Source organism: Zalophus californianus, chromosome 17 (assembly GCF_009762305.2).
Source record: "Zalophus californianus isolate mZalCal1 chromosome 17, mZalCal1.pri.v2, whole genome shotgun sequence".
In the NCBI taxonomy this organism is placed as follows: domain Eukaryota; kingdom Metazoa; phylum Chordata; class Mammalia; order Carnivora; family Otariidae; genus Zalophus; species Zalophus californianus.
Genome location: NC_045611.1, coordinates 17262408 through 17276527, shown reverse-complemented (window position 1 = coordinate 17276527; position 14120 = coordinate 17262408). Strand labels below are relative to the sequence as shown.

The 14120-nt window shown below is 39.8% G+C and overlaps 1 protein-coding gene across 1 annotated transcript in view; it reads left to right on the top strand.

Moving 5' to 3' along the window:
* TANGO6 (transport and golgi organization 6 homolog) overlaps positions 1-14120 on the top strand; it is a 196195-nt gene that overhangs the window by 66559 nt on the left and 115516 nt on the right. Inside the window, exons 13-14 of the mRNA XM_027618723.2 lie at positions 4539-5048; positions 7538-7595. Coding sequence (XP_027474524.2) covers positions 4539-5048; positions 7538-7595 — 568 coding nt within the window. The remainder of the gene's footprint in view (positions 1-4538; positions 5049-7537; positions 7596-14120) is intronic.

The window sequence follows — 14120 nt, the reverse complement described above, 5'->3', positions numbered from 1 at the left end:
TTAATAGGGCGCCTGGGTGGCTCAGTCGTTAAGCATCTGCCGTCGGCTCAGGTCATGATTCCAGAGTTCTGAGATCGAGTGTGTTCCTGCTCTCTCTCTCTCTCTCTCTCTGTCAAATTAATAAATAAAATCTTTAAAAAAATAATAATGACTCAGTGGTTCCATTTTCTCATCTATCAATTAAATGCATATTACTTTATACCTCAAAAATATTTTGAACATTTATGAACAAAATAGTTGGCACCTGTAGTCTTGGATTTCTCTGATTATTCTCATAGTGGAAAATCTATAGGCTTATGAAGCTGAAGGAATGCATAACTTTAATCTTAAGCCTTATAAACTATTTGAGTCAGAATCCACCTACTTGCCTATGATGATTAGAGAAGTTACCCAATGAATAAGATGAATCCCACAATGACTAAGAAGTTTGAAAACTGGAAGAAAAGATAGTTGGATTTTTTATTATTAGACTTCCTTTTTTTAATTTAAAAGATTTTTATTTATTTATTATTTGACAGAGAGACAGTGAGAGAGGAAACACAAGCAGGGGGAGTGGGAGAGGGAGAAGCAGGCCTTCCGCCGAGCAGAGAGCCCGATGTGGGACTCGATCCCAGGACCCTGGGATCATGACCTGAGCCGAAGGCAGATGCTTAACTACTGAGCCACCCAGGTGCCCCTAGACTATTTTTTTAGAGCAGTTTTAGGTGCAGAGCAAAATTAAGCAGGAGGTAGAGAGATTTCCCACATACCTCCTGCCCCACAGAGCACAGCCTCCCCCACTAGCAACATTCTGCACAGGAGAGATACGTTTATTACTATCAGTGACCCTACATTGGCACATCATTGTCACTCATAGTCTGTAGTTTACATTATGGTTCACTCTTGGTATTGTACACTTTATGGGTTTTGACAAATGGATAATGACATGTATCTATTATTATAATATCATTCAGAATAGTTTCACTGCCCTTAAAATTCTTTGTGCTCTGCCTATTCATCTTTCCCATCAAACCCTTGGCAACCACTGATCTCTTTACTTTCCCCAGTTTTGTCTTTTCCAGAATGTAATTTAGTTGGGATCATATACTTTGTAGCCTTTCCATAGTGGCTGCTTTCACTTAGTAATATGCATTTAAGGTTCTTCCGTGTCTTTCAGATTTGATAGCTCATTTCTTTTTAGTGCTGAATAATATTCCATGGTCTGGATGTACCACAATCTATCTTTCCCTTCACCTACTAAAGGACATCTTGGTTGCCTCCGAGTTTTGGCAATTATGAATGAAGCTGCTATAAACATCTATGTGTAGGTTTTTGTATGGACATAAGTTTTCAAGTCATTTGGGTAAATACCAAGGAGCTCAGTTGCTGGAGCATATGGTAAGAGTATGTTTAGTTTTGTAAGAAACTGCCAAACTGTCTTGCAAAAGTAGCTGTACCATTTTGCATTCCCACCAACAATGAATGAGAGCTCCTCTTGCTTCACATCCTCACCAGCATGTGGTATTGTCAGTGTTTTGGATTTTAGTCATTTTAAGAAGTGTGTAATGGTATCCTGTTTTAATTTGCAATTCTCTGATGACAAGCGATGTTGAGCATCTCTTCATGTGCTGTATATCTAATATATCTTCTTTGGTGAGGTGTCTGTCAGATCTTTTGCCCATTTGTAAATTGGGTTGTTTTACTGTTGAGTTTTAAGTGTTCTTTGTGTCTTTTAGATACACAAAGAACTTTATCAGATGTGTCTTTTGCAAATATTTCCTCTTAGTCTGTGGCTTGTCTTTCTCTTGACATTGTCTTTTGCAGAGTAAAAGTTAAAAAATTTTTAAATTTTAATGAAATCTAGTTTATCAGTTATTTCTCTCATGGATTTTTTCCTTTGGTAATTTGTCTAAAAAAGTCAGTGCCATACCCAAAGTCATCTAGATGAGTTTCTCTTTTGTTATCTGCTAAGAATTTATAGTTTTGCATTTTGCATTTAAGTCTGTGATCCATTTTGAGTTAATTTTTGTGATAGTGTAAAGTCTGTGTCTAAATTCGTTTTTTGGCAGCTCTTTCTGCCTACGGATCCTGTCCCTGTGCTATAATAAAAACACCTTCTTGCACTGAAAAAAATTTTTCATTTTTTTGCACATCAATGTCTAGTTGTTCAAGCACCACTTGTTGGAAAGCCTTATCTTTTCTACATTCTGTTAACTTTGCACCTTTGTCAGAGATCAGTGGACTATGCTGGAATCACTGTGTTGCACACATGAAACTAATGTAACATCGTGTGTCAACTGTACTTCAGTTAAAAAAAATGTAAAGGATCAGTTGACTATAGGTCTCTTTCTGGGTTCTCTATTTGTTCCATTGGTCTATTTATCTTTTTTTTTTTAAGAAGAAATTATTGTATACAGTTGAAAAAGAGGCCATACATTGTAGCTATAAGTAGATATTCCCATTTCAGGTGCTTAAAGAAAAAAACAAATGTCCATAATACTACAGAGGAATACTACTGAATGAAGTCTGGCATAATGATAACACTCACAAAATTATCTAAATATTACTATCTATTACTAAAATATCTTTCCCAGTTCCACAGATTCCTGATGAAATTGGCCCTTTTCTTAGATAACATATACTTTTATTCTGGACATACATATTCTCTTCTCCCTTTAAGATATAGTAATATTGGAACGGTTAGCTGTACACATGCAGATGGGTTAATGTATGTTGCAAAGCTAGAAAATTTACCTTCTGTCCATTTTGCATGGTTCCTAATTGTTTAAACAAAGAAATGTGAGGGGAATGTATGGTGAAATTCTACACATACAAGCCTGACATGAACCTCAAGTTTTTATTTACTTGGAAGGAAAGCGGTGGGGAAAATAAACAGTAATAGTTCTGTGGATGTAGAATTTAAATGAGAATGTTATATAGGTCCTACAAAGACGGTTGGTTGGTTGGTTGGTTGGATAATGAAGTGATTGAATGAGTAAGTAATAAATACCCCGCCTTGTTCTAAAAAAAATCGATTTAAGACCTGCAAGGTTTTCAAATATCAGGGACTAATGAAGCCCCATATGATAATATTCCTAGTGTTTTCAAACAGAAAGGGATTATCATTGCTTCTTTTTTTTTTTTTTAAGATTTTATTTATACATTTGACAGAGAGAGACACAGCGAGAGAGGGAACACAAGCAAGGGGAATGGGAGAAGCAGCCTTCCCGCAGAGCAGGGAGCCCGATGTGGGGCTCTATCCCAGGACCCTGGGATCATGACCTGAGCCTAAGGCAGACGTTTAATGACTGAGCCACCCAGGCGCCCCTATCATTGCTTCTTGTTTCTCTACCGACTGCACATGCACTTTTCCTAGGAAGGCATGTGGCATTATGCACAAAGCTTCTAGAGAGAATAAAACCTTATGTAATTTTCACTCTCACTTTCTGGGAAAAATTCTCTTTTGCCAGTTATTGTCCCAGTCCCTTCCAGACCTGTGATGTCCTTGAATGCTGACCAGCCACTTTAGAAAATGTAGTTAAAAGCTGCTTTATTTGTTCAGTTGAGACGTGTAGGGTATTAGGTGAGAGGGTAGAATCTGGAGCCAGATTTACTGAATTCATATCTTACCATCTTCCAGTTGTGTGACCTTGTATATTTTACCTAGCTGTTCTGTGTTTCAGTTTCCCCCGTTTATAATCAAGATAGTAATCATAGCTAGGATCATAGGGGTATGAATATGTGGGTATTCTTTTGTTTATCGTATTTTGTCTTAAAACATTTACATAGCATTTACTATATGTCGGGCACTAAGTACTTTGCTAATATTTTTTTTTATTTTGATTTATTCATGAGAGAGAGAGAGAGAGAGAGAGGCAGAGGGAGAAGCAGGCTCCCAAGGAGCAGGGAGCCCGATGCGGGACCAGATCCCAGGACCCTGGGTTAATGACCTGAGCTGAAGGCAGATGCTTAACCATCTGAGCCACCCAGGCGCCCAGTACTTTGCTAATATTAAGTCATCTTTTTATAGCAAAAGGTACATAGAGATAAAAAAATAATACAATAAAAAAGATTAATAAAAGTCAAAATATAATAATCTGGAAAAGAATTTCACCATATGACTATTAAAATCTGATATGGTAAGAATAGCTGTAATAGGTAAATGTGTACAAAGGTTATAAACAGGCTGTTCACAGAAAAAGAAATGCAGACAGCCAATAAACATGAAAGGATGCTTAATAACCCTGGTAGGTAGTCTGGCTAATGCAAATTAAAGCCATAAGATAACCGTGTTTTTCCCACCAGGTTGTAAAAATTAAGTGTAATCATATGCCTCACTGGTATATTTTTAACTCAGAAAAGTACCTGCTCAGGGTAAGTATTTAATAAGTGTTAGCTGTAATTATTCAACAATAGTTACTGAGTGGTAGACTATGCTGATTACACTATGAATAAGGTACGCTTCCTGCCCCTCTTACTCAGAATGTTTCCTTGTGCTTAGGCATTATTAACATCTGTTATATTAATTTCGGTTTGGCATTTTTCATTTCATTTTGTAGTTGAAGTCAAGTGGTTTTGCTCTCCTGAAGCAATTGCTGCCTTTGCTGGAGAAGGTCTCCGAGGTGTACCCTGACCCTGTCATCCAGGAGCTTGCTGCCGATCTCCGTATCACCATCTCTACCCATGGGGCCTTTTCCACTGAGGCTGTCAGTGTGGCTGCCCAGAGTACCCTGAACAGAAAGAATCCAGAAGGGGAGATAGAAGAGCAGCAACAAACCAGTCATGAAAGTTACACTGATGAGTCCCACCTCCAACAACAGCAAAGCCATGAGAAATCCAAACAAACGGGCCTGCAATCTGATGCTCCACTCATTCCTCAGGAGGTCAGTGGGCCCAGAACTACTACAAACCAGAAATCTGGAAGTGTAACCACAGACCAGCTCCAGGAGATTCTCTTATCAGCTTATGATCCTCAAATTCCAACCCGGGCTGCTGCTCTGCGAAGTCTTTCCTGCTGGATAGAGCGGAGAGAAACAAAAGCCCTTGAGATGCAGGAGAAGCTTCTCAAGGTGAGTAGAACACACTGGCAAACCACAGGCACACAGAGTGGGGCAGCTTTGCAGGAGACTTGACTGTGTATCAAGCACGGCCCTGGACTCCCTTGAGGGAAATTTTAATTGTTCCGAGGAGGCAAGACTGAGACCGCTCAGCTGAGCATGAACAGGAAAGAAAAGGGGATGGAACAGCATGAGCAAATTCCCAAGAAGCCACCTGTTTTTTCTGGGCCCCTTTTAAGAGGGGAATTGTGCAGAACTGGGCCTTCCCCCGCCCCCCAACCTCCTTGCCTTCTCCCTCCATCACAGTGAAGAAGCTGTTCTTTACTTTGGAGATGTATGTGACAGAAAATGTATGCTTAGCTGAGGATCTTTTCCCTTTTATGGGAATTTTCCTGACCTCAGTATGGGTTAGAGATTAGGAGACTACTGATCAAATCGCGGATCAGTTTCTTGGACAAGTCATTTAAATTTTTTGAGTCTCGGTTTCTACATCTGTAAAATGAGGGTAATAACAATAGGACCCACTTTATGTTGCAAGACGTAGGGGCTCCTGGCTGGCTTAGTCGGTACAGCATACAACTCTTGATCTTGGGGTTGTGAGTTTGAACCCCACACTGGGGGTAATGATTACTTAAAATCTTTAAAAAAATAAAAGAAAGAAAGATTTAAAATAAAATAGTCTATGTAGGGGCATCTAGCTGAATTAGTTGGTAGGGCAGGCAACTCTTGATCTCGGGGTTGTTAGTTCAAGCCCCACGTTGGGCATAGAGCTTACTTAAAATAAATTAAAAAATAAAAATAAGAGACTTTAGAGGGAATGAATGCAGCCCTGCTGACCCCTTGGGAAAAAAAAACAGTCTATGTAAAGCACTAGTTAGAGTGATTGGCACATAATGAGCATCTTGTAAAGGTTCACTGTCATTACTATCATCATCATCATCACCATCATTATTATTATCATCATCTCTTTCGTACACTTTAGCCATTAAATTAAGAGTTATAATTCTGATTGAAAATATTTATCTTTAGTCACTAAAGTATTAGAACCAATAGTGTCATAATAATAACTGCTGTTGGGGGCGCCTGGGTGGCTCAGTCGGTTAAGCATCCGACTCTTGGTTTTGGCTCAGGTCACAATCTCAGGGTTGTGAGATCCACCTCTGGCTCTGTGCTCAGTGCAGAGGTTGCTTGAGTTTCTCTATCCCTTTCCCTCTTCCCCTCCCCCCTCAAATAAGTTAATAATAATAATAATAATTGCTGTTTATTGAGCCAGGTCCTGTATCTCTCAGATATTATCTCTAGTCCTCACAACAGCTATAGTATTAGTATTATCCCCATTTTATAGATGAAACAACCAAGGCCTGGAAATGTGCCAAGGATTTGCTGCCATTGAAATATTGCTGAAAACCTCAAAGTATATATCTCCTTTGAGTAATCATTCAAACAGCCCTTCATACACCTCTTTAGATGGTGAATGCTATAAACATCTTTGGAATTTTCTTTAACTTATTTAACCTTCATCTTCTGTGCGTGATTGGTCAGGTCCATCAATTATTTTTCCAAGAAGTCTCTCAAATATATCTCCATCTCTTCCTCTTTATTCCCTTGGCCACTACCCTGGATTAAGCTTCCTTTACTTACATGATTCCCTCTACCCTTCCAACCTGGCCCTCTTTCCAGTTTAACTAATTTAGGTTCTTCCTAACGTGCTGCCGTTGTGAGACCGGCAGCACCAAGTTGGTATCAAGAATCACTGTGCCAGCAAAGGATGCATCACTATATATGGAACAGACACCTCATCCTCCTCCAGATACCAAGCAGGAAGCACATGAGCACATGGCCACTATCTTTCTCTGGCCCTCATATTAGGGCCTAAACTTATCATGTCGCTGTCGTATCTTCTAGATAAGCCCTATCCTCTGCAGTTGACACACTCTGGTGCGTTCCTAAATTGTGAGATAATCTGTTGAAAACCATTTGTTACTAGTTGAAGTGCCGAAATTTGCAAGAGGTTTAAAAAAATAAATTAGAACAGATTTAGTCCAATATCTCTGTTACTTGCATACCTATATATTTCTGAGTGCAAGAGAAAAGGATCAAGTTATAGCGAATATACCTTCAATGGACCTAGCCCCAAAAATGGCATCTCGTGTGTCATGACTGGTAGTCTGTCACGACACAGGTGAGAATTGTCCACCACATGGGCAGTAGTGGAGAAAATGTTGAGGATTTTTCTTCCAGATTTTGCTTTCCATGCCTACTTCTGGTATATACTTAACCACTTCAAGAAGTATCTCCCCCTAACTTGCCACCCTTCTTTAGCGATTATAAAAAGGGGACTTCAAACATATACACTGTTTTCCCTACAAGATTCTACACTCAGACCAATGTCTAGCTAAGTCAAGAAGAAAGGCATTTATTCTTTTGAGGCTGCTCTAAGGGGCTCTCATGTCTTGCTTGCTCTTTGTGAATCGTATCATTGCTCTATTTTGTGGTTCCAGATATTCTTGGAGAACTTGGAGCATGAAGACACCTTTGTTTATCTGTCTGCTATTCAGGGTAAGTTAGTCCTGGTGAAAGGACTTGGAGTCTGTGGACCAAAGATTGTAGCATGTATGCTTGCACAAAATCTCTGAAGTTGTGGAACCATAAGGTCATTTTGTCCATCTTCCTGCCTCCTAGCTAGTACTCAATTTAAGTCATAATAATAATATTTCTGGATGGTTCCCTAAGGGTTCTAATAGAATTTCATTGTCTGATAATGATGAGGAAGTCTTTATTATTCTATAGATTAAAGCCCATTTCTTCTCATTCACGGAGGTGATAAATGGCTCACACATGAACTTTCATTACCTTAACCTTTTATGTACTTGACTACTGCTAGAATGCACCCTTGCTTTCCCTTTAAACTAAAAGACTCTCATAGTATATAATATTTTTCATCAAAATGTTTTTTGCAATAATTTTATTTCTCTTTTGTGATTCTTTGTTCTCCCCATCTCCATTAATCTGTGTATTCCAAATCTTTTTTCTTTTTTAAGATTTTATTTATTTTGAGAGAGCGCATGAGTGAGGGGGAGGGGCAGAGGAGGAGGGAGAACCAGACTCCCTGCTCAGCAGGGATCCTGATGCGGGGCCGATCCTAGGACCCTGAGATAATGACCTGAGCCAAAAGCAGATGCTTAACCGACTGAACCACCCAGGCGCCCCCCCGCATCTTTTTTTTTTTAAGGTTGTGGATTCCAAATCTACAGAGAGATTGTCATGAACAGGGATGTAGAGTATAGGCACCCTTCCTAAAAGGGTGAGAATCAGACATGGTGAGGTCATTTATCTCACAGCTTCTCTTGGCTCCAATGGTGGAATGTAATCATCAAGAGCTGGGAATCTGGGGGCGCCTGGGTGGCTCAGTCGGTTAAAGCGTCTGCCTTTGGCTCAGGTCATGATCCCAGGGTCCTGGGATAGAGTCCCACATCGAGCTCCTTGCTCAGCAGGGAGCCTGCTTCTCCCTCTACCTGCCACTCCCCCTGCTTGTGCTCTTTCTCTCTCTCTGACAAGTAAATAAGTAAAATCTTAAAGAAAAAAAAAAGAGCTAGAACTCTGGGACAGACCACCTGGGTGTACCTCCATTCCTCTGCTGCTCAGCTGTATGGACTTTGGCAAATTACTTAATCTCTGGGCTTCAATTTCATATCTGTAGAAAGCGGGCTAAATAGAAATGTAAAATGGTACAGCTAATTTGGAAAACAGCCTGGCAGTTTGTCAAAAAGATAAGCATAGAGTTACCACTTGATGCAGCAATTTCACTACTAGGTATGTACTCAGGAGGATTGAAAACATAGGTCCGTGCAAAACCTTGTACCTGAATATTCATAGCAACATTGTTCATAATAGCCAAAAGGTGGAACAACATAAGTATTCATCACCTGATGAATGAACAAACTGTACTTCATCCACACAATGGAATATTATTCAGTCATTACAAAAAGGAAATAGTGAAGGGGCCGCTGGGTGGCTCAGTCGTTAAGCGTGTGCCTTCAGCTCAGGTCATGATCCCGGGGTCCTGGGATCGAGCCCCACGCTGGGCTCCCTGCTCGGCGGGAGGCCTGCTTCTCCCTCTCCCACTCCCCCTGCTTGTGTTCCCTCTCTCGCTGTCTCTCTCTCTGTCAAATGAACAAATAAAATCTTAAAAAAAAAAAAAAAAGAAATACTGAAGCTTGTTATAGCAGGAATGAACCTTGGAAACATTATAAGTGGAAGAAGCCAGTCACAAAAGACCACATATTATATGGTTCCTTTATCTTAAACATGCAGAATAGGGAAAATTTTTTTTTTCAGAATAGGAAAATTTATAGAGACAAAAACTAGATAAGTAGTTGCCTAGGGCTGGCGGGAAGGGGGAGAGCATTGGGAGGTAATAGCTGAAGCTAATAGCTGAATAGCTAAGGATTGCTTTTTGGGGTGATGGAAACATTCTAAAATTGATTGTGGTGATCATTGCACAACTCTGTCAGTATTGTAGGAACTGTTGAATTGTATACTTTAAATTGGCAAATATTATGACATGTGAATTTTATCTCACTAAACTGTTACCATAAAATTAAAATTTAATAAGAGTAGGGGAGGGATAAAACTGTCAGAGCTTAAGAAGATACAGTGATTAAATGTAATGTGGTAGATAGGATCCTGGAACAGAAAAAGGGCATTTGGGAAAAACAGAGAATCTGAGTAAATTATGGAGTTTAGCTGATAATAAAATGTCATTCTTTGTTCATTAATTGTGACAAAGGTACAGTGCTAATGCAAAAGTTAATAATAGGGACATCTGGGTGTGCAATATATGAGAACTCTCTGTGCTATCTTCTCAATTCTGTAAATCTAAAACTGTTCTATTGTAACAAGTCTATAAAGGGAGGTTAATAGGATTAAATGAGTTAATACCTTGAATGTGCCTAGCACAGGGGCGGCTAGCGGCTCAGTTGGTCAAGTGTCTGACTCTTGATTTCAGCTCAAGTTGTGCTCTCAGGGTCATGAGATCAAGTGTGGCATCAGGCTCTGCGCTCAGTGTGGAGTCTGCTTGAGATTCTCTCTCCCTCTTCCTCTACCCTCCCCCCCATCCCTAGTCATGTGTGTGCACATGCACACACACAAACACTCCCCCCCCCACACACACTGTCTCTCTCTCTTTCTCTCAAAAATAAAATCTTAAAAAGGAACGTGCTTAGCACACAGTAAGTGTTCAAATAAGGTTAGCTGTTTTGAATTTAGTATCATCATCATCATCATCATCATCATCATATTACTACTTACTGCTTCTACTGTTAGACTGCTAGATAATGTGGTAATACATGTAACTTCTCAGATCCAGAGTTTGAGTAGGCAGATGCTATCAGGTAGTTACTGCCATGTAACAAACTACTCTAAGGCTCAGTAGTTTAAACACCCATCATCTGTTACCACTCAGGCATGAAGGAATGAACCGATGGAGTTCAGCTGATGTAGGCTGGGTTTGGATGGACAGTTCTGCCTCTCCCTGCAGATCTGTGGGCCGGCTGCAGTAGCTCTGCTGTGCCTGGTCCTGGTCATCCCTAGCCCAGGGGCCATGTGGGGCGTATTGTGGTCATGGCAGAAGTGTAAGAGAATAAGAATAAACTCAAAAGCCTCTTCAGGACTAACCTTGGAACTAGCATCCTATCACTTCTGCCTCATTCTGTTGGCTAAAATAAGTCATTGTGGCCCAACCCAGCCCAAAAGTCAAGAGGTAGAGAAATAAACTCTTTTCTTTTAGTGGGACATACTGCCAGGTCATAGAGCAGAGGGCATGAATTCAGAGAGGTGAAGAATTGAAGCCAGTAATGCAGTCCTTCACTTTGACGTGTTCTGTTTGTCTGCAAAAGGCAAGGTCCTCTGAACACGAGGCATGCTTAGGTCTTTATTGGCTACTTATTTCTTGGTATAATTTGGGTACGCTTTGTACAGATCTGGTATTTAAAGCTTAAGAGAGAGTGCAGAGGGGATAGCATACAGTGATAAAGGCCAGAGCCTTGGAATTCATTCTTTATTCAGCACACATTTATTGTGCACCTACTATATACAGAACACTTTAACAGTGAGTTGTCATGCCTAGGTTAAAAAGCAAAAAGAAAATTCCTCAGAGGAGACAAAGTGACCACCCAAAGAGGTAAAAGGACAAGTTCGTGCGAGGAGAAGCCAAAAGAGTAGAGAGTTTCAAGAAAGTAACTACCCACAGGTGAATGGGCAAAGAGGCCTGGAATTGAGATAAACTTGGGGCTCAGGAAGTCACATGACAATGAATGGTACTTACGGAAGCAAGATAAATCAATGAAGCAAGAACCTCAAATGCCTATAATTAAGTCTCAGAAAATAAGTCACCTGGCACTTTTCTCAAGAAACTGTAATACTGTTATGATAAGTTGTTTCTTGTTGATTAATTTTTTTTTTTAAGGACAGCGTTTTTGGAGAAGAGGAGGTATATCATTCTCATGTGGCAACATTGCTGTTTGGAATAAGCTTCTTAGCTGATTAACCCATTGAGCTCATTAGCCTCTAGGGTCTGCTATAAAAATCAGAACTGTTGGTTTTATGTTTGTTTTTAGTAATTTTAATTGGCGTGCTAATCAGTTAGTAGCTAATTTGGCAATGAGGAACATGGGAGGTAGAGGTGTAATTTCTGTTCTCAGCTCCCCACAATGGACAAGTTTGAATTAATTGATGTTTTGGTGTTTGTAACATGCACTTAAAGGCCAAGGCCTTAGGTGAATTTCCCATTAAGAAAGGAAAGAGCTGAATTTTCCCACCCGCATTGCCAATGTCATTTGCCCAGGCATAAAGCATGCCAGGAGCCGAGCCATTTTGGACTCCCAGTCAGACAAGACCAGCCTACTTGTAAATGTTCTGCAGTACAAGGGGTGTTGGGCTGTGGTTTGAGTAGCATTTAGTTGCGGGGAGTGTGTGTGTGTGTGCGCGTGCGTGCGCACATGTGTCTATGTTTAAAGTTTTCCTTTTCTGGGCTGTCTAAATGTCTCCATGTGAAAATTACAACATATCTTTTGCTCAATTTGTTGATAAATTGGGTTTCTTTTATAATTTCTCACCAACTTTGCAGTCTACCAGCAGAGCGGAGTGGGATTAAATAAACTCATTCATTCAACAGATACTTATTGATACCTGATATAAGAATTTCTGGTGTATGTATTATCTGTGCGTCACAACAATCTGAGAACTAAATTCCCTAGGAGTTAAATTTTAGTTTTATGAAAGACGTGCATCTCCTTTTAGTCCTAATGAGAAAGTGATGGTTGATTTAGTTCTCACCACAGCTACTCTGCAATGGGTACTCGGTAGCAAGTTCTTCAGGCAGAGAATTATGTACCAAGTTCCTGAGTTCCAGTTTCAAGCCAGAGTTTATAAATAGAAGACCTAATCTTAGACTATGGCCATTAAGTGTCTCTCCTTTTTAGATTATTCTTTTTTTCATTCTTTGTTATATCATTATTGTTGCACAAATTAATGCATTTTCATTGTTCTAAAAAATTTAGTTGACTAGGAAGTATATAAGGTAAAAAGTAGAAGTCCTCTTTTCCAAAATAGGAATTAAAATATATCCTTGAGGGTCCCATAATGTATATTAGATGTTTGAGGAATTTTTTATATTTCAGTTTTGAAATAGATGTTCAATAATGAATATGATAAATAAGTAATATTCTTCTAGTAAGATATTATGGTCAGGTCATTTATCATACTGTGGATCTGCTCATGTATCCTCTCAGTCACTTTCAATTATTTAAAGGGCATTGTGAAAGCAACACCAGAGACAGATGCATTTCAGGGATCCAAGTGATCCCTGTCAGTGTCAGCAGGATCTTTGGATAAAACTACCAGAGTCATTGAGAAAGGGAAAAAAAGAAAAACACAAAAAACAAAAACCCTAGACTCTGAGCCAAGCATGGGAGGTGAAAGTATACCTGTGCGTGTAGTGAGGACAACCTAGACGTCTTGACATGCCCAAACAGATCTCACCAACTCTTCTACCCTCTTTTCTCTTCAGAGAAGAATTTTCATTTCTGACAAAAGAGCCAAGGGGAGGGGAAGGCAAGAGGCCCGGAAGGGGGCGGGAGGACGGTGGATACAAGGTGAAATTGTTTTTACAGAGTTTCAAACTGAGCAGGATTACAAGTCTTAACTTGTCAGAAGCTGAACTCCCTATCTCATTCTCAGATTTCTACCTCAAGTAAATTAAGTTGGGAAGCCATTAGCTTAAAATAATTCTATCCCTTGAAGGACCATCTAATTGGATCTGGCATTGAAATTTGGAATGCAGTCTTGTGAAGTTTATCATCTCCATTTATGTCCTTGAAATGGGAAGATTACTTTTATGTCCTGACCTGGTTTTTGTATCACCTAATTAACAAATGAGCATTTAGCAAATGTCTCGCGTATATGCTGCCTCGGTAAATTCTTGAAGTAGTTCTAGGTAGAAGATTATCCCTATTTTTTAAACTTTTTTTGTGAAATATAATTTATACCTAAAGTCCCCAATTTAAAATGTTCAGCGTTGGGTGCCTGGGTGGCTCAGTTGGTTAAGCGACTGCCTTCGGCTCAGGTCATGATCCTGGAGTCCCGGGATCGAGTCCCGCATCAGGCTCCCTGCTCGGCAGGGAGTCTGCTTCTCCCTCTGACCCTCTTCCCTCTCGTGCTTTCTATCTCTCATTCTCTCTCTCTCTGAAATAAATAAATAAAATCTTTAAAAAAAATGTTCAGCGTTTTTAGTATATTTAGAGAGTTGTGCAGCTATCACTACTATCTAATTTTAGAACTTTTTCATCATCTCAAAAAGAAACTCCGTATCCAGTATTAGTGAATTTCCATTCCTACTACCCTCAGCCCCTGGAAACCGCTAAACTACTTTTGGTGTCTATGCATTTGCCTCTTTGAGATGTTACATGTAAAGAGTCATACAATCTATGTATGGTCTTGTGTCTGGCTCCTTTCTCTTTGCATGTTTTTGAGGTTCGTCCATGTTATAGCATGGATTGGTACTTACTCCTTTTTATGGCTGAAGAA